The sequence below is a fragment of the Trichosurus vulpecula genome, chromosome 4 (genome assembly GCF_011100635.1).
Source record: "Trichosurus vulpecula isolate mTriVul1 chromosome 4, mTriVul1.pri, whole genome shotgun sequence".
In the NCBI taxonomy this organism is placed as follows: domain Eukaryota; kingdom Metazoa; phylum Chordata; class Mammalia; order Diprotodontia; family Phalangeridae; genus Trichosurus; species Trichosurus vulpecula.
In genome coordinates this window covers 195363578-195384638 of record NC_050576.1, presented here as the reverse complement: position 1 = coordinate 195384638, position 21061 = coordinate 195363578, and the positions used below count along the sequence as shown (strand labels likewise).

Here is a 21061-nt window from a genome sequence, read left to right as displayed (position 1 = left end):
TCTCTGATGTCCCCATCCAGTCCCTCCCCCAGGACTAGTGGAATTGTTGCCCCACCCCCACCCCCAAACCTGCCAGGAGAGCCAGGGCTGGAGAAGATAAGGAACTTACTTCAATCCCCATGGGGGACTGGTTCCCGACAGTGAGGCCCTCCCCCGACCTGCAGGAGCTGCCTCCAGCTCAGTTCAGCCCAGCTCAGTGGCCAGCTTGGAGCTGACCAAGGTGCCCAGTGCAGCAGTCCCTTCAGTCGGTCTCTCAGCAACCCCCTCCCCAAACCCCTACCCCAATGTCAGCCCCTCCCAGTAGATAGAAATTACTGCCTTGGACTGCTGCTTGGTCATAGGGGCTGAACCTAATGCCTAGACAGCTCAATCCATTGCTACCCCATCCATCATTCTAACCCTGGGTTGTGCAGAGGCCTGTATTCTAGGGGTCAGTGCGCCTCTGGTCAGCAGGCATTCTTCCAAACTTCTCCCCACTTCCTTTCCCCAGGATTCTCCAAACAAATGAGGGAGGGCAAAAGGAGTGGCTCCACCATTTCTGGGGATCAGGCCTATGGAAAATCCAGCAGCGACTGGCCAGACAGAGATGGAGGCCTCCCTCTCCCCTGAAACTTGATACAGCTGGAGGGTGACAGTGGGTTTGTGGTAGGGAAGGAGACTAGGAAGGATCCAGGAGACTGGAGGGATAGAGGTCACTGAGAGCTGCCTGAGGAACCAGGAGGAAGGTGCCAAAGACATTGCAGACCAAAGAGGTGACAGTGGGTAAGCCCGGGAAGCCAGGACTGAGACTAAGGGAAAAACAGGCACAAAGGATAGGCAAAGCCCCTGGCTCTGAGCAGCAATCTACCCCCACCCCCTTTCTTGCTTCCCTCAGGATGGAGGTTCAGGTCCCTCAGGATGCCACACCCCTCTGAGAAGGGGAGCCCCACGATGCTGTGTCCAGCAAAACCAACAGTGGCCCTCAGCCCAGCTCTCCACTCCTTACTGCTTGCCCACAGCCCATCCCAGGTCCCAGAGTCCCTGCTCAGCTCTCCCATTACACAGCTAGACAGGCTGGGCAGCCTCTCACTAACCATCCTTCCCTGGTCCTGCCCTGCCCCCCCGCCCAGCCCCACCCCGACACGGCCCCCAAGCTCTAGTCCTGCTGCTCATTCATCTCCATGTCAGACACCAGTATGTTCTTCTCGGCCACCTCCCCAGGGCCAGAGGAGCTGCGGCTATAGCGGGCACTCTCAAAGGCCCCTCGGTCAGGATTGCGCCGTCGTTTGTATAAGAGTGCAGCCACAGCCAAGAGGCCCAGGAGCGCCAAGGCTGCCAGCACCACCACCACCAAGGCTGTTGGGTTCTCCTGGAGCGCTGCTCAGAGAGGGGATGAGAAGTGACTCAGCCTTTGGGTCTCAGACCTACCACTCACCCCCCTTCCTCCTCTCTTCCTTAGAAACCTTGGGGCCCCCTCAGCCTATTCTGTTCTGAGGGCTACTCAGTTTTTCCCATGCCCCCGTGGCCTGCAGAGTTTTTCCTCTCCTGGGCCAGGAGAAGAAGCCTTACCATCTAGTTTCTGCTCACCTGAGGAGGAGAAGCTGCTCTCTTTAACTAAAAAGGTGAAAAAAAAAGAGAAAGACACAGCAAATCAATCAGTAAATACGTAGCCCCTGAACACCTAATACAAGGCCCTACCTGCACTGGGCACTATGGAGAATATAAAGAATAAGACCCAGTTTATTCTCTCAAGGGGCTTCCAGCCTGGTGGAAGGAACAGGGCATCAACATACTCTTATTATCGATAACAAGGTGGTATCACACAAGTGTCAAACTCTTTTTGGGGCCTGGGTTAGACCAGATTGCCAATGGCTTCCCATGATGAAATTCTGTCTTTTTAAGAAGTAGGGACAGTAAATGCTGTTGGACTTCAGAAGAGAGATGGGCATTGGGGCAGAGGAAGAACCATAGTTGGGGGGGTCATGTCAATAGCTCCCAGCAGCCGTGGCTGTCTCCACTCTCTCCCTGGGGTCTCCAGCCTTTGTGCCCATCTGCAGATTGTAGAGCATTTACGCACACACACATACACACACACACACACACATACATACACACACACACACTCCTACACTTCCAGTGGCGGCAATGTGTATAGGGGAGGTGTCTCTGTTCAGAGTGGGGAGTGAAAGGGGATCACTCACCCTGGGGGAGCTTGCAGACCACACCCATGGTGATGTTGGTACACCCTCCAGGACGCCAAAGGCCACTGCTGCTCTGAATCCAGTAGCAGCTGTTGTGACTTAGCATACTGGGTCCCAAGCCTGGGGGACCCCAGTTTGAGTAGTTGACTGCTGTGTTGTCATGCCAGACCAAAGTGCCCCCTAGGCAGAAAGACCAAATGAAACCACTGGGAACTTAGAAACGGAGAAAGGAGGAAGAGAGACTAAGATTAGGGGGCATAGTTATAACTATAACATAACAGAAGATATTGATAAGATATAATACATTATATATGATATAATATATCCTATCCTATTTTATTATATCATATTAATATAATAAGATACAGTAAGAATAGAATGGGAAGGAATTGGGATTTGGCCCTTGGACCATTCATACACCCCCATAGCACCCCAGCCTTGGCCTGATGACTCCCAAACTAGATATCACAAAACATAATCACAAGAACAGCCCAGGAGTTATCGTAGAAAAATTTCCCTTAGTGCCACCTCCCTTGCTGCCTGAACTCAGCTTTTCGGGGGTGAAGGAGATCCATAGTCTCTTGGTTTTTCCCCTTCGTGACTAAGGCATTATCCTTGTCTTCCTCCTCCTGTCCCAAAAATGGTGGTCTCCTCTGTGCCCCACTCACCTTTAGGGTTAAAGTTCATGCCTAGCCAGGCTCCTCCACTTTGTCCTTCTGTGCTTTGCATGTGTTCCCAGACAAAAACATTCTCCATCTCATCCATGATAGACAGGATGGCACCACCCACTGGGAAGGGACATGAAGACAGTCGTTACACAACATCTATACTAAACAGACTTCTAGTGCCCACCAAGGGATTCCTACATTCCCAACCCCAACCCCAAAGTCAAGAAGTGTGGTTATTTTAGCTAAGGTGGTTGGAGAATTACTGACGATGGATGAGAAAGATTCCCAGAAGCCGTTTGAAGGTTTAGGGCTAAGAAAGGAGAAGGAGGAGGCAGGCAGTGCCGTGTGGGTATGTGGGTATGGTATAGCACTGGACTGAGATTTAGGAACCATGGGTCCTAATCAGAATCACAGTATATTAAAGAACTAGAAGAAATCTTAGAGACCATCTAGTCCCAGGGTTCTTAACCATTTTTTAAATGTCACTGACTCCTCATGCAGGCAGTCTGGTGAAGCCTATGGACCGCATGTATTTGAATTCACACTTTCAAAGTTATAATTTTGTAAACTATGGTTATTGGTTCTGGCCCCATGGAAATATGCAGTTCTAATTCCCCTGGATTCATTATTTGCCCTAATAGGGGCCTGGCTGTGCACAGAATAAAATACATAGAATTACAAAGGAAACCAATTATATTGAAATGGTTGTCAAAATGTCAAAATAAATAAATTAATTGATTCCAAGTTAAGAACCCTTCATCTAAAGCAGCTTCTCAGTTAGATGAGCTAATTGGAGCCCAAAGAGAGATAGCTATATAAGGTCACACAGGAAGTAAGCAGAGGAGCTGAGATTTGACCTCAATTCCTCCAACTCCAAGTGAAGTTTCCCTTCTCCCTGCTTTTCTACTGAATCACTTGAATGGTTTGCTTTGCCTTCCTCACAGGTGTATGATGGGAAACAAATCAGATGAGTAACATTAAGACTAAGGGGCCTTAGTGGACCACAATCCAATCAATATAAGCTAATGGTTTGATGTGGCTACTAAAAATGTAAGTATAATTGTAGGCTGCATTATTAATAAATGTGGTATCCAGAGGACGGGAAACCCTCCCCTCCTCAGACCACATCTGGAGCACTGGATTGAGTCCTGGGTTCTGCAACTGACAGGCTATAGTGTCCAGAAGACAGTGTGGGATCTTGAAACTACATCATACAAGAAACAGCTAAGGGAACTTGGTTGTTTATCTTGAAAAATGGAAGATTTGGGGAGGGGACATAAAAGCTGTCTTCAATTAGATCTGTTCAAAATGAAAGATATCCTTATGAGGTGTGGTGAGATCCCCATCACTGGAAGTCTTCAGATGGAGGGGATTCTTAGATGGAGCGAGGCTGGTTTGGACAATGGTGAGAGTTCTTCTGGCTTTGAGTTTCCATAGACCTAGGTACCTATGTGTGGACAGGAAAGTGGAGCTGGCTCACCTTTCTGACAGCGCTGCAGTGCCTCCTTGTGGCCCAACATCAGCTCCATGTGGAAAGAATAGCAGTGTTCCCGAAAGGGGATCCATGCCGAGTCGGCCAGGGCATGGGGACAGTGGCTCACCCTTCGAGGGAGCTGGAATTCTGCCCATGGGGACATAGATGGGAGTGGGGAGAAAGAGAGCAAAGAGGGTCTGAGTTTCAAGGTGTCTGTGGGTCACAAGGATACCCCATGTGCCCTGCCTAGGGACGTGCCCTTTTTTCTCCTTTGCCCTCCCCCTGGTCTCTCCTCTCCTTTGTCCTGTCCTAACACAGACCTTTCCTGACCCCACACACAGCCCCCTGAAGTTTGGTGTCACAGCTGGTCGTCCGCCAGGTCCCGTCCACATCCAAGTAGCCACAGCCCCCGGGCAGCTGGGGCTCCCCATCCTTCCAATTTGCATAGCTGAGCTCATCCAACACCCATGAGTAACGTCGGGAGCCCTAAATGGGGTGATGCAGAGAAAGAGAAGAAAATATAGAGAGGTGACAAAGAGGCCAGGATGGTGAACTAGGTCATGGATGAGGGATTACTGAGAAGTCTCGACTTAAACACTGACAGCATCAGCTGTCTGATTCGGGGGTCCCCTTTAGGGTGGGGGACATAGGAAGCCCCCACCTCCTCATCTGACAGCCCAATCCAGAGTGGAGTGTGCAGGCTACGGGTAGCCTGGGTCAAGAAGGCCTGGGTGTAGGGGTTGTCCACTTCAGCTAGGCTGGTGTTTAGGCTCTCACAGAGCAGGAGGGCATCGTGCCAGCGAAGAGGCTTCTGCAGCAGCCGGAAGACGCTGTTGTGGTAGGAGAGCTCGGTGCCTGGAGCAGGGGGTAGGGCATCTGGAGAGGGGTTCAGTGAAGAATCTGCAAGAGAAGAGAGGCTCAGTAGAGTCTTTGCTGGGTGAGCCTGGGCCCATCCTGGGCTGGGGGTACAGAGGGTGCTGTTGTGAAGCATACTCACCAGCTACAGCCCTATTCCCAGCAGGAAGACCCTCCACCAAGGTTGACAGAAGGGTCCCCTGTGAGAAAGGTCTGACTAAAGGGTTTTCCTACCTCTATGCTTTTGTCCACATGAGAGTTGTCAAACACAGCTCACCATATGTGGTACACAACACTCCTGAGTGCTGCCCAAACCAGATTAAAATATAATTGTGAAATAGGTAATAAAAATGAATTTCAAAACAACAAAACATAGATAACACTAATATGTGGTTTTCCCCTGAAGGGATTCTTAGATAAGATTTAGTGGTCTCATTTCTTTTTGAGTCTGATACCAGCGGTGCATACCATTCCTGCTCCTAGAACACTCTCCTCTTTCTGCTTTTAAATCCTCCCCATTCTTCAAGACTCAATTGAATTCAGCAAACATTCATTAAGTGACTACTGTATGCAAGGCACAATGTGAAGTTGAAAAATAAGATAGACCCTACCCTCAAGGGGGTGAAGAGAGGAGTGTAGTTTGTTGTGTCTGAAGGGAAGTAACATGAAGAAAATGAAGCTAGAAGGTGATCCAGGGCCAGATCATTGATGACCTGGAGTTTGTATTTAATCCTCTAGGCAAGACAGAGCCACTGTCTTTTTTCAGTGAAGGAATGTCACTGGACTCTTGCATTAGCTTAGACCCCACCTCCTCCATGAAAACATTCATCTTCATTCATTCATTCCATAAACATTTATCAGGCATCCACTGTGCAAAGCACACTGGGGAAGGTACAGAGGTAAGATATAAGCCAAGGTCTTGCCCTCATACAACTTATAGTCTAGGAGAAACCCTTCCTGACCACAATGCCATCTCTTCCTCCTCCTAAGCTCCAGTGGGCATCTGTCCCATCATCTGGTACTGACCATTTATTGTTTTCTTAAGAAATAGAAGAAAACAATAGAATGGGAAAGACAAGAGATCTCTTCAGGAAAAATTAGATATCAAGGGAATGTTTCATGCCAAAAGGGGCATAATAGAAGACAAAATGTAGGAACTTAACAGAAGTAGAAAAGATAAAGAATATACAAAAGAACTATACAGGAAAGATCTTAACATCACTGATCACCACGATGGGGTGTTTACCTACCTAGAGCCATACATCTTGGAGAATGAAGTCAAGCCAGCCTTAGGAAACATTACTAATGATAAGGCTAGTGGAGGTGATGATAGAATTCCAGCTGAGCTATTTAAAATCCTACAAGATGATGCTGTTAAAGTGCTGTACTCAATATTCCAGCAAATTTGGAGAACTCAACAGTGGACACTAGATTAGAAAAGATCGGTCTACATCCCAATCCTAAAGGAGAACAATGCCTAGGAATGTTCAAATTACCAAACAATTGCATTCATTTCATACTCCAGCAAAGTTATGCTTAATATTTTGCAAGCTAGGCTTCAGCAATGTGACCCAAGAATTACCATTAGTACAGGCTGGTTTTTGAAGAGGCAGAGGAACCAAAGACCAAATTGCCAAAATTATGGAGAAAGCAAGGAAGTTCCAGAAAAAAAAATCTAGTTCTGCTTCACCGGCTACACTAAAGCCTTTGTGTGGATCACAACAAGTTATGACAAGTCCTCAAAGAGATGGGAGAACCAGATCATCTTACTGTCCCCTGTACGAGGATCAAGAAGCAATAGTTAGAACCAAATATGGAACAACTGATTGGTTCAAGATCGGAAAAGGAGTGTGACAAAGCTGTATATTGTCACCATATTTATTTAACTTATCTGCAGAATACATCATGCAAAATGCCAGGCTGGATGAGTCAAAAGCCAGAATTAAGGTTGCTTGGAGGAATATTAACCATCTCAGATATGCAGATGATACCACTCTGATGGCAGAAAGTGAAGAAGAATTAAGAACCTTCTTGATGAAGGTGAAAGAGGAGAATGAAAAAAAAACTGGCTTGCAGATTAAAAAAACTAAGATCATAGCATCTGGTCCCATTATTTCCTGGAAAACAGAGTGAGAAGAAATGGAAGCAGCTTCAGATTTTATATTCTTGGGCTCAAAGATTACTATAGATGACTGTAGCCATGAAATGAAAAGACACTTGCTCCTTGGAAAGAAAGCTGTGGAAAATCTGGACAGCTCACTAAAAAGCAGAGACATCACCTTGCCAACAAAGGTTTGTATAGTCAAGCTATGGTTTTCCCACTAACAATGTACAGCTGTGAAAGTTGGACTACAAGGAAAGCTGAATGCTGCAGAATCCATGCTTTTGAGATGTGGTGCTGGAGAAGACTTTTGAGAATACCTTGGACAGCATGAGAGGGGAGGGGAAGGGAAAGAAAAAAGGTCATTGACATACTTTTTTTTTTAAATCAGAGAACAAAGTCCAGGAAGAAGCATAAAAAAGCACAGCAGCTTTGAAAGCTAGAAGTTTAATTTATGTTCTTCAAAAGTAAAGCGAGCTGTGCATAATAGATATACTAAGTTTCAAGTACAACTCTTTTTTTTTGTTGATGTTTTTTAAGCTTAAAAAAAAATTTTAAAAAGCTGATTAAAGTTACCTGTGCCCCTCTGGCAGATGAAACCATGTGTCTCCTCTAGGCAATTTCTGTCATCCCAGCGACCAGTGAAGTGGGGAGAGGAGCTGTGCCCGATGACAACACAGTTGGTCTGGAAATGGGGGGAAAGGAAGGCTGGGGAGCTCAAGGGGCACACTATACTGGCTGGCCCCCAGCTGGCTTGCCAAACTCCCATTTGGTCCCCTCCACTCCCTTCACACACTCCTGAGTCAATGTTCTCCCAAAGGATGTAATCAGAGCTGAAGATGGAGTATGAGCAAGGTCATGGGGAAGAGAAGGGAAGAAAAGAGAAAGGGAATCTCATTTATGAATGTATTTTTGGCAGGAAGTGGAGTGGTTCTTACCAGTTTTTCACCACCAGTAGAGTCGCTATGCCCTGAGGGCTCCCCAGGTGCCCAGTTCCCATAGAGCATAGGTTCTTGCCCCACCCACTGGAATTCCTTCTGAGTAGCATGGAGGCCAATCCAGAGGTCAAAGGTTACATTGGGTAGGCTGGCTGTGATGAAGGCTGCAGACACAGGGAGCAGAGGCAATGAATGGAGGAGACGGGCATGGAGTGGGGATCAGGAAGCAATCATAAGTGATTCCCCCTCCTTGGTCATCTGCAGCCTTCTTCTTTGTGACCCCGTGGGTCCCCTACTGGGGACAGGAAGGCCCACCACCACCTCTATTCCATTATGAACAGCTAAGGACCCACCATACCCACACCCTTTCCAGACAGGGGCAGATGATATAGTTATGAAGCCCAGGGATTGTGTGATAGTAATACAAAAAGAGCATGAGAGATGATGCCAAGAACAATGATGCAGGTGGTGCCCAAGGTTGATGTAAGGGATGGTACTGAAATGCAGTGGGATGGAATCAATAGCCATATGAAAAAAGAATGTTGCAAATCACTAGTAATTAGAGAAATGCAACTTAAAGCAACTCTGAGGGTCTATCTCATACCCATCAGGTTGGCAAAGTTCACAAAAATGAAAAATGGCAAATGTTGGAGAGGCTGTGGAAAAATGGGCACTGTTGGTAGAGCTGTGAATGGGTCTGAAAAGCCATTTGGAATTATTGTGCCCTTTGACCCAGAATACAAAAGACTTTTTAAAATGAGAGAAAAGACCCATAGGTACAAAAATACATATTCTTTTTGTAGTGGCAAAGAACTGGAAACTAAAAGGTGCTCATCAGTTAGAGCAGGGCTGAACAAAATATTCTGTTATGAATGCAATGGAATACAATTACGCTGTAAGGGAGGGGCTGTGCTACAGGACTCTCATGGACTGACGCGGAATAAAGCGAGCAGAAGCAACGGAACAATTTATACCAAAAAACTGTAAAAATGAACACCTCTGAAAGACTTAAGAACTCTGATCAACTCAATGACCCACCACAGTTCAGAGAACCAATGACGAAGAGCACTGCCCACTGACAGACAAAGAGGTAACAGACTCAATATGCAGAACCAGACATCCATCTTTGGACCTGGCCATTGTGGGAATCTGCTTTGCTTGATTATGAATGTCTGTTACAAAGGTTTTGGTTTTCTTTTTTTCTTTCTCAATATAGGGAGGGAGGTAGAAAGGAGGGAAAACAAACATTTATTAATTGAAAAAATAACATTTTGTTTTAAAATACAGTGGGATGGACAGATGTATTTGACTAGTCTTTACCTTGTTCCAGGGGGTTAGCAATAGTAGCCAGCTGGGCTCCCTGTTGCTCACATATACGCTGGGCCTCTGACCACTTCACTCGTTCTGCTGGGTCGTGGCCTTGGATTCGGAAGCACTTGGGACAGAATGGTCAAGTCTTAGACTGCTGCTCCAAGTCCCAACATAAAAGTCCAATCTACAAATTTATTTACCCCACCCTATTGGGATTCCACAATGGCTCAGCCCATCGTCCAGCTGTGAATCAAAGGACAAGTTTTTTTTTTTGTTTTTTGTTTTTTGCTTTTGCTTTTACATCTAGGGAAAAAGATATTTTAGATAAAGAGTGGAACACTCGGAAATTAAGACATGACTCTCTTCTGCCTACCACTGGAAGGCTGTGAAGAACACACATACACACAAACACACACACACACACACACACACACACACACACACAGAGAGGTTCGTACTCTGGCTTTTTTAATGAGATTAAAGATTTCTTCAGACCTCTCAATGATTTCTGGAAGCCCCTTATAGTGGCCTCTGTAAGTCAAGTCAATAAGCATTAACTAAGTGCCTACTATGTGCCAGGCAATGTGCTAAGCATTCAAGATATAAAGAAAGGCAAAAAACAGTCCTCACAGTCAAAAATCTCATAGTCTAATGGGGGAGGCAATATGCAAAGAACTATGTATAAACAAGTTATATATTCTGGATAGTTCAGAAATAATCTCAGAGGGAAGGCACTAAGGTTAAAGAGGACCAAGACTGGGAGAATTTCAAGGAAGCTAGGAGGTGGAGATGAGGAGGAAATAATCTCCAGACATGGGAGACAGTCAGTGAAAATTCTTAGAGTTGGAGATAGAGTATCTTTACCCCGGAAGGGGTGAAGAGGTAGATAACTAAGTACATGTATGCCTCTTTTTTTTTACAACAAATGTGTTCCTAGAAAAATCATGTCTAAGTTCAATGGGTCATAGCATACAGAGCTAGAAGGAAGACCTTAGAGATTGAGTCCAGTCTCTTCATTTTACATGCAAGAAAACCGAAGGCAAGAGACGGAATGTGGCTTGTGTGAAGCAGCTTACCTAGAGGAGTGAATGATGGGAAGAGAAAGGGAAGGAAATAAACATTTATAGAGCACCTACTATGTGCTAAGCACTGTGCTAAGTCTTTACAAATATTGTTTCAAGACATAGCTATAGTAGAAAGTGCAGCCCAAAGGTCTCTGGAGTATAGAGATCTAGGTTTGAATCCCACCTCAGATACCTGTATCATTATGGACCTGTTGCTTAACTTCTCCTGGCTCAGTTCCCTTCTCTGTAAAATGGGTATAATCATACTTACATTATCTTCCACAGAGGACTGTTGTATGGAAATTGTTCACAAACCTCAAATTACCTTAGAAATGGGAGTTTAGCACTATGATTATTCTCTTCCAAGGTAAGGGACAGAACTGGAATTTGAACGAAGTCCCTCAGACTTCCACTACGTTTTTTGGTTTGTTTGGTTTTTTAATATCCAATCCTGTTCATTTCAGATGAGTTTTCAGAGGGCGGTGGTTCCTGACCCTTTCATTTGTCTCCCTCTGTCCCAATACCCAGCTCTGTCAAGCAGTGAATGAGTGTGGTTCAGAGGGTTTGGTACTGAGTATAAGGAAGGGGCCAGAGTGAGGGAGACGTTGAAACCCTGCTGTTCATTCCTGCTCATTCTACTTCTGTGGCACTGTTGTCTCTGTCTTTCTGTTTCTCTAGTGAAAACTGCATCCTACCTTGCACTTTTTTCTTTTAAGGAAAGAAAGTCACTAATGAAATTGGTCCAGTTCACCTGGAAGTAAAATGGAAAGTGACTTTAAAAAGCACACACTTCCCGGCTTCCTTCAAATCTCAGCCTTCCAAGAGGCTGATCCCCCTTAATGCCTTCCCCCCACCCAAGATCATCTCCAATTTATCCTCCATATATATATTATTGATTTTGGATTGTCTCCCTCACCAGACTATGAGCTTCTTGAAGGCAGGGACTATTTTTTGCCTTTCTACAAGAAACCCTGTCTTTTAGCATAGTACCTAGTACATGTTGTTCAGTCATTTCAGCCATGTCTGACTCTTCATGACCCCATTCGGGGTTTTCTTGGCAAAGATACTGGAATGTTTTGCCATTTTCTTCTCTATCTCATTTTACAGGTGAGGACACTGAAGCAAACAGGGTTAAGTGACTTGCCCAGGGTCAAACTTTTAGTTAGTGTCTGAGGCCAGATTTGAGCTCAGGTCTTCCAGACTCCAGACCTGGCTCTCTATCTAATGCGCCACCTGGCTGCACACCTAGCACATAGTAGGCATTACTAAATGCTTTTTGATTGGTATTTCTTAATCATTTATTATGTATCTCTGAGACTTCTTTGGGAAACCATACATTATAATCCTGATGCCCCAGGGGGTTTTCATCATAACACTGGATTTATAAAAAGAAGGCCTGGGTTTGAATCCTGGCTCTATCTGCTACTGACTGCCCATATGTCTTTGAACAAATCACTCCCCTTTTCTGGGTCTCAGTTTCTTCCCCTCTAACATTAAGTGGAGTTGGTCAAGAAAGTCTCTGAGATTACTTTCAGCTCTGAAATTCTGTTCTGAAAATTCTGTTCTACTCATGGAGAATGTTCTGTCACATTATTTTGAAGGGAGACAAACTTATCCTATCTATAAACACTTAAATACCCTAGGAGAAGAGGGGTTCTTTGCCATTTAAAGGAAAACTATGGGGAATATTCTCTCCTAACACAGAGAACCCCTTCTGTAAAGTGACTGATCACCCCTTAAATCATCTGTTCCATAGCTTCAGATTTGTATATGTCTAAATGTCACATATAAAAAATAGCTATAAACCCAGAAGTAAATGAAAAAAGTCTCTGAATCTTGCGAGTCTCAAAAAGCTTTGCATGCTTTCCTCTGTAGGAGAGGCCTGAAGCCACCCTCAGGCTTTCACTCAGTCCACTGTATGAAAAATAAAACCATAGATGAGAATTGGCATAGATATCCAGACTGAAGGGTAGGGGTGAAACAAGAACCGTCAGATTTTAAGAGAATGGGGCCATTTAGTTTGAGGGCAAACAGCCCTCCAGGCCTCAAAACTCACTGGAGGTGAATCATGACTGAGGTTCATAATAATCACTCCAAAGCTCTAAATAAGGGTTGAATTATATTCATTATTCTGCTTAAAAGCCCAAAGAAATATGTAATACATGTTGGAAAGATTCCATCAAAGAACAATTAAAATGTTTCATTTAGGCATTTATTGAAACTAATTTTTTTCCTTAGAGACTAAAGGGAGGGCCACAAGATACAGTGGGATCTCTGAGGGTCAGAAGACACAGGTTCAAGTCCTAGCTTTGACAATGGCTCACTGTGTACCTTTGAGCAAATCAGTTTCCCTATTAAGCCTCAATTTCTTCAGTCATTTTCTGGCCACCAGCTCTAAAACATGCTACCTGGAAGTCACATGAACCTCAGACCCTGCCCCTGGATATACCTCAGACCCTGATAGGTGAGTTTTGGCTTTCTTTTGCCCAGAATCAAACCCTCACCTCCTTTCCTAGCCACCAGTCCTAAACTGTGCCATCATATGTATACACTTCAATTCCCCACTTTATCCAGCTTCCCTTTCTGTGTGGTCTTCCCTCATTAGAATATAAGTTTTTAGAAGGCAAGCATTATCTTGCTTGCTTGTATTTGTATCTCCAACACTTAGTGAAGTGCCTAGATTCTAGGCACAAATTCCCTTAATAAAAGGATTTGTTGGGACAGCTAGATGGAGCAGTGAGTAGAGCACCAGCCTGGAGTCAAGAGAACCTGAGTTCAAATCTGCCCTCAAACACTTGACACACTTACTAGCTGTGTTCCCTTGGGCAAGTCACTTAACCCCAATTGTCCTGCCTTCCCCCTCTCCAAAAAAAAAATTCTAAATAAATAAATAAAAGGATTTGTTCTCTGAAGTTTGGATTCAGTCAAAGGGTCACACTTGAGGACCTAGAGGGCCACATGTGGCCTCAGGGCTGTAAGTTCCCCACCTGGGCCTAGAATATAGTAAGTAATTGATAAATGCCTTTCTATATATCTAGCAGCAAAATGAGGGGGCTGGAGCATATGTTCTCTATTGTCTCTTCCAGCTCTAGAATTCCGTTGTATGAAGCTTAGATGGATTTGCCCTGATGCTCAAGGATAAATGAGGTGTTACTCTGTTGGGATATTTTTAAGGAAGACACCTATATTTAGGACAAGCAGCTAAGCTGTTAAGGAGAATACAAAAGGAGACTTAGGGATACAACATTGTCACTAGACACAGACCATATACACTTCCATTGGTCACCATTCCCTTCATCTCCCTGCACCCCCTGCCCCGATCTCTCACATACCCCCATGCTTTCTTCCTACCATGTTGATGAACTGGCTCCAGCCAGTAGGACAGCCACCAGGGAGGAGAGAGAGAGGCGGGTCCAGGGGAGGCTTCCCACTGGTGTTATTGCTGCGTTTACAGATGTATGGCAAGGCTGTCAGACACCTCTGGTCTCCCCAGTCCTCTGTGGAGAGAGCAGGGGTAGTCACCTTCAGGATGAGATAGTAACTAAACTAATAACTAATCAGTGTCCTTCTCATAGTAAGATGAGGATTGTAATGGGGATCCATTCTCCTTTGTTCAGTTCTGAGCTTCACCTCTAAGTTATTCTGTGATTATGTGGCAGGTTCCTCCCTATTCTGTCTGTGGCACTAAAGGGAATCCCCTAGAGTTATGGGAACCAAGTGGCTGGCTGCCTCTTTCCTGCCCACCCCCCCCCCCCCAAGCTCTAGCCCTTTCCATCCCTCCCTCAAGCTTCAACATCCCCATCCCCTTTAGCTCTCACCTCGACTGGCTGTTACGTAGACACATTTCTTGTCCTTGCCAATGGGCCGGGGTTTCCCTGGTGCCCAGGAGATGAAATTTACGATGGATTTGTCTGTCCATCTGAAACAGCACCAGAAAGTCAGAGATGGCCTCAGAGACAGACACATTCCTCTTCCCAGGAAGAGAGAAAACCAGAGGCATTATCCTGTATGGTGTCATGAGGGGACAAGATGATGGGGAGAGGGACCAGTGCATGGGTCAAGGAGGGGTTAGTAACTCTAGAGTCTAACTTAGTCAATGTCCTCCATGCTCTTTGGGCCTTTATTTCTCCAAATGGAAAAGAAGGCCAATATTGCCAGAGAGGTGAATGGAAAGGCCATCCAAGGGAGCCAGGCGGATGTCTGTATGACTCCATTATCTCTTCCCTGAGCTCCTCAAGATGTTAGCTGGACAATTCACTTGACCTCATTTTTCCTGGAAGCAGAATGGAGCTATAGGAAATGTGCTATTTTGGAGTGAGAGGCCCAGGATTCAAATCTCAGACTCTACCACTGCACACTAAATTTAGGAAAGTTTAGTTTATACTTTCCAGGCCTCAGTTTCCACGTCTGTAAAATCAGGAGGTTGGACTAGATGACCTATAAGTTTGCTTCCAGCTCTAAATGTATGACAATGTGGTCTTAAGCCCCATTAGTCTGTGAGTCCTTAGAGACCAGGGCCCAGAGCATGTGAGAGTCACATACTTCACAGGTCAACACTTATCAAGACACATAAGACTTGGATAGCCATTTTTTGTTGTTGTATCTGAATTGGTGTTTTCTTGGCAAAGATGCTGGAGTGTTTTGCCACTTCCTTCTCTAGGTCATTTTACAGATGAGGAAACTGAGGCAAACAGGGTTAGGTAACTTGCCCAGGGTTACACAGTCAGTAAGTGTCTGAGACCAGATTTGAACTCAGGTCTTCCTGACTCCAGGCCTGACACTCCATCCTCTGTACCACCTAGCTGCCCCTTGGACACCCATACAAATCACCTCTAGGGTCAGCACTCCCACCTGAATCGCCCGTCATTCTCAGAAGTGTGTAGGCCAATCCACCAGTGCTGTTCCTGCCCTCGGGAGAACTGAACAAGGCAAAGGGCAGCAAATCAGGGCAGGGAGGAAGAGAAGGAAGGGGGCAAGTTGAGATATCTCCCCCAAGTCTGTCTTCCTATCCTCTCCCTACCCTGGAACAATAACAATATAGGACATGTCCATTGCGCTTCCTCCCAATAACTTTAGGAGCTAAGGAGGAAAGCTGTCATGGCCTCCATTTTACATGTCACCCCCACCCCCAGAGAGACTGTCATCAAGAGTGGGGAGGACCAAAGGCTGGAGGGCTTATGGATCTCCCTGCAGGTCCTTCTGGTTTACAGAGGCCTCAAAGGAAACTGGCTGGCCATTCTCTGCTCAGCCAGCCAACATGAAGCCCCCAAAGCAGTTTATCTGTCTGGAGGGCCACCTGGCCTCTCTGCAGAAGTCTCTTCCAAGGCCACTATAAAACCAAAAGAACCTGCCTCTTCCTGGCACAACCCCCATACCTTAAATGAAGAAACAGAGCCTCAGAGGGGTTAAGGGCTCTGTTCCAAATCAGACAATCAGCAGATGTGGGAGCTGAGTTTGAACTTAGGGCCTTTCTCTGCAAGACCAGGGATTTTCCACCACATTGGTCTACAGATCAAAAAAAGCCAGAAGCCCTCCCTCTGCCCACTTGGAGTTCCTCCCTCTTTCCCTTCTCAGAGCCTTGACCACCACCTTCTGCAGGCTGTGTCCCAGGAAGTCCAGCTCTGCTTGGCTGTGCACTGACACCAACTCAGCCTGGAACCACGTGCAAATACGCTGGGCCTGCCCCCACGTGGAGTGATGCTCAAAGAATTTGTACTCAGCCTCCTGGAAGCGAATCCACTCTTTCCGGCCTGCAAGGAAGTACTCGGTGTGTGGGGGAGGGTGAGCACTAAGGAAGGCAGGGAGGGGCATGGAAGGGCAGATCAGGCAGGGCTATGAAGGGTGGACACAGTGGGGTACCAGGGAATCTGCTTAGGCTTGCCAGATAGAGCAAGGATACGGGAATAGGGTACCTCTGTATTGGGCCATTCCGTGAATTATTGCAAGGTGGGACAAAGATGTATATATGAAATCCTATTTGTTCTCAACATCTCAAGCAACCCCTTTGGCATAGGAGAAGGGACTGCCAGTTCCCCTGTGGGGCAGCAGTGAAGAAAAGGAGATGGAGAGACAGGAGAAGGGGCCAGACCAAAGTCAGGGAAAGCCTAGACCAGCTGGAGAGCATCATGAAGTGGATTATGGGAGCTATGTCCTCCACTGAGCCAAGCTGCCTGGATTACTCTTGTTGCCTCCATCACTTGCCCCAAGCCTTGGTTTCTGGTCACCCCCAATCCCTCCCCCACTCTTGTTCTATATCTCCCATCTTTAGCTGGGGGTGAGGAGGTGGGTCTACCTTGTGGGCTGACATCGGGCTCCTTTACATCGACTCCTGTTGGGACAGAGAAGGGAAGGCTGTAGAGGGGCAGCGGGAGAGAGAGACCTCTGGGAGCCCACTATCGGCCAACACCCTGACCCCCGGCCATCCTTCCAGAACCCCTCCCAATGGTGACCTTTGGGAAGCTTGCAGATCCAGTCGAGCTGTGTCTCACACTGCATGGCCACCCACTGCAGGGAGGCCAGGTCGAGCACTGCACAGCTCCGGATGTCATCATCATCATGGCGACTCCGGTCAAAATTGTGATAGGAGTACTGGAGAAAGTGATGGGAGGAAAAGTCTGAAAGGAGAAACACCCAGGGGACAACCCTCGGTCTGTCTCCCTCCTTCCCTCTGTATTCTCTCTATGGACACAATTCCCTGGGTGGGCAGTGCTGTAAACTAAGATGAAGAATCCCTGCATCCTAGGCCTGGTTCACTAAGTGTTCTGCCAGTGAATCCCTCAGAATCACAGATTTAGAGCTGGGAAGAACCTTAGAGGTGATACAGAGGGCATCTAGAACGGAAATAAGGATGGTTAAAAGGTCTCGAATCCATATTATTTAAGACTCATTTGAAGGAACTGGGGGTGTTTAGCCTGGAGAGAGGAAGGGGATGGGGAGAAGGTCAAGAGAAGAACTGTGCTTAGGTATTTTAAAGGCTCTCTTGTGGAAGAAGCATTAGACTTGCAAAATCAGAAGCAAGGGGTGGAAGCTGCAAAGGGGAGAATTTATACTTGATACCAGGGAAATCTTCCTAATCATACCGTTGCCATGCTGCTCCCTCTGCCCCTTGCCCTCCACACACACACACACACACACACACACACACACACACCTCTTTAATTGATCAATCGATCATTCAGCCTTTTAAATGCCTACCATGAATTCAAGCACTGTGCTTTGCAACAGGAGATAGTCTCTGCCCTCAAAGAGAGGAGGGAAATAACATGTACACACATAAGTGTCCCTGTGCATATGCACGTGTTAAAGCATATGCTACATAAAACAAATATATTATATAATACATTATTTGTAATATATATATAAAGCATATATGAAATAAACATATAACATTGTTTATAATATATAAATGTATTATATAGAACATATATCAAGTTATTTGTAATATAGAAATGCAAATCTATAAAATGTATAATATAGAATATATAAAATTATATCTAGAATGTATAAAATATATAAAATTCTATAAATACCAAATATATAATTACTAATAAACATGCAAATACAAAGTAATTTGAGAAGGAAGCAGTACAGGAAAGGACCACCTCATGTAGGAGGTGGCCCTTGAACTGAACTTTTAAGGGCAGAAGGGATTTTAAGGGGTGAAGATGAGGAGGAAGAGCATCCCAAGCATGGAGAACAGCCAATGCAAAGACTTAGAGACCAGAGATGGAACATTGTGTACAAGGAAGAACAAAAAAAGGCTGTTTGACTGGAATATAGAACGCATACAGGGAAGTTGTAAGTCATATAACAATGTGTCTTATATATAATAATATGATACAATATATTGCATATTATAATATATAAAATATATAATTATAGCTTATATATGTTATAAAAAGTTTAATAAGCCTGGAAAGATAAGATTTGGGCTGCAGCCAGATTGTGAAGAAGAGCTTTGAATACCAAACAAAAATTTGTATTTTCTCCCAGAGGGAATAGGAAACCACTGACACCTTTTGAGCAAGGGAGTGACATGGAGATCTGGGTACAAGACTAGAAGTTTAACTCTCCATAAGTAGAAAGGATCCCGGGGAGGCAGGGGGTTCCCTCCTGTTGGAGGTCTGTCTACAGGTGGAGGCGAGACAACCATTTGTTGGCTATGCTGTAGCGGGAATTCCTTTTGGGTTAGGTTAGGCTAGATGCCTGCTACAGGGATCCCTTCGAACTCTAAGAGTGTTAATCAGGGTTCAAACCCTTCAGTTTACAGATCAGGAAACATTCTAGCTACAGGTTTCCTTAACCTTGTCTCCTAAGGAGAAAGGGCCTCGATGCTACACACAAATACACATGTACACACGTGCAAACCTATACATATACAAACCTATACACATACGCATCTATGCACATACACACATATATACACTCATACGCAGACATACAAACATACTCCCCTGTCTGGAAGGCTTCTTAATTTCCTTTCTCCAGGTAGCCTTGGACCCTGTCCATGCTTCCTTACTCTTACACCCTATACCCTGCCCCCAGCTGCACACCACTTCCTGTCTATTCTCCTCACTCCATGCTTTTATCTGTTCTCATCCTTCTACCCATTTGCTCTTTTCCTCCCTCCCTCACTTACCCCTAGGCCATCACTCCAGCGCCAGCTTCGCTCAGCTCGGGGGTCTCTTCGGTTCAGACCAATCCAAAACCAGTGCTGCTCCTGGATCTCAGGCTCTGACTCACTGCCCACACAGACATCCCCCCGCCCCAGGTCAAATATGGTAGAAGAGGGTAAAAGACCCCAGGAGACCCCCTTCCCTTTGACCTATAACTTGGGAGAGAAGGGAGAGCCCTTTGGGATGATCTTATTCATCCCCAAACATTTTCCCCATCCCCTGCTCACCTTCACAAAGGCATATGTATGTGAGCATACAAAACACGTGTGGGCATGTCCCTTATTGGCACACCCCAATCAGGCCACATACATCTGCCATATCCTCTTCACCACCAACACTCCACATACACCCCACCACCACCACCACCACCAGACTCCTTAATTGTCAGCCAGGGTAACCATATCTAGACAAAAAGAAAAATTTGTATTTGATCTTAGAGGAAATAGGAAACCACTGGCACTTTCTGAGCAGAGAATCACCATGGTGAGGCCTAGCCTTTAGGAACAGCAGCTGGGCCATCCCTACGTAGAATGGGCTGCCCTGGGAGGTAAAGGGTTCCCAGGGACTCTTCTTGCATGAGCATGCATGTAACCAAGCCTACATGCCCTCAGACCCACAAAGCCTCTCCTCTCTGCCCCGAGGTTCAATACCCAAAGATTTTGTTGAGCATGTTGGATACAAAGTGCTCCTCCTCATAGCTGGCCAGGCTGAGCAGCTGGGCTCCCATCTCCTGGCACGCACTCTGGGCCAAGGGCCAACTCTTCTTGTCTTGTACTCGGTCTGAACTGAATACCTTGGGGGGAGACAGAGGAGGCAGGGGGAGACAGCTTGGTGGGCCTCTTCTCACCTCCTCCGATAACTCCAACTATCCCACAAGACTCCTTTCTCCCTTCTTCCTAACCCTGGCTCCTAGGGTAAGACAACTAACTGCCTGGTATCCCAACTGAACATATGGAACACTTTGGCCAAGTCAGGGGTGGGGATGTGTGGTCATTCCCCTCAGAGGAAAAGGCTATGACACCCAGACCGATCTCCGAATCCCATGAGAACACCTCCTATCTGCTGATTCTACCATAACCTGGTTATTTGACCTTGGGGAAGTCCCCTCCCTCTCTGAGCTTCAGTGTTCTTCTTTTGAGAGGCGGTACAGTGTAGTGGACAGGGCTGGAGCCAGGAAGTCCTGAGTTCCAATCCTGTCTCTCATACATGCTGCCTATGTGACTGGGGAATTCACTTCACCACTTTCTCAGTGCTCTAGGGCCTAGAGCATTAAAGAGTTGCCTAAAATCTAGGTGACTGGCAATTATGAATTACATAGAATGTGCCAACCTACATTAGTAGAGAGCATTTCCTAACCTGAGAGGTCCCTGTACCAATATAATCGCAGGTCCCGTCCCCACCTCCTTCCTTAACGTGGACTAGTTGGTCTGTAAGGCCCCTTCTAACTCCTCTATGATCCCGTGCCATTCTCATGCCTGGACCATGGGACTGGGTCTTGGTGATGACCTCCACAGCCACTGCTTTCTTATATAACCACTTTTCTATTCCCCAGATACGAGCCATCTCTGCCCGTAGTCCATAAGCATTTAACCTAAGACTCAGTTTGCTTATCTATAAAGTAGGGATAACAATAGGTGCCTACTTCATAGGGCTGTTTGGGAAGCTCCATTTCCTGCCTCCAGGCATTTTTGCTGGCTGTCTGCCATGCCTGGAAACCTCTCCTTCCTCATCTGTATCTCCTGACCTCCCTGGCTTCCTTCAAGTCCTAGCTAAAATCTTCCGAGGAGCTTTCCCT

At 46.0% G+C, this 21061-nt stretch overlaps 1 protein-coding gene across 1 annotated transcript in view; it reads right to left on the bottom strand.

Annotated features, from left to right (window-relative positions):
• Positions 1-1135: 1135 nt before the first annotated feature.
• Positions 1136-21061, bottom strand: part of MRC2 (mannose receptor C type 2) — a 93052-nt gene continuing 73126 nt past the window's right edge. The window contains exons 13-30 of the mRNA XM_036754617.1: positions 19917-20059; positions 19230-19332; positions 17041-17179; positions 16884-16919; positions 16181-16341; positions 15443-15510; positions 14410-14510; positions 13943-14088; positions 9537-9651; positions 8217-8380; positions 7855-7963; positions 4984-5222; positions 4643-4808; positions 4329-4469; positions 2849-2968; positions 2181-2360; positions 1567-1593; positions 1136-1356 (exon numbers count right to left, since the gene is read on the bottom strand). Of these exons, the coding sequence (XP_036610512.1) occupies positions 1136-1356; positions 1567-1593; positions 2181-2360; positions 2849-2968; positions 4329-4469; positions 4643-4808; positions 4984-5222; positions 7855-7963; positions 8217-8380; positions 9537-9651; positions 13943-14088; positions 14410-14510; positions 15443-15510; positions 16181-16341; positions 16884-16919; positions 17041-17179; positions 19230-19332; positions 19917-20059 (2379 nt within the window). The remainder of the gene's footprint in view (positions 1357-1566; positions 1594-2180; positions 2361-2848; positions 2969-4328; positions 4470-4642; positions 4809-4983; positions 5223-7854; positions 7964-8216; positions 8381-9536; positions 9652-13942; positions 14089-14409; positions 14511-15442; positions 15511-16180; positions 16342-16883; positions 16920-17040; positions 17180-19229; positions 19333-19916; positions 20060-21061) is intronic.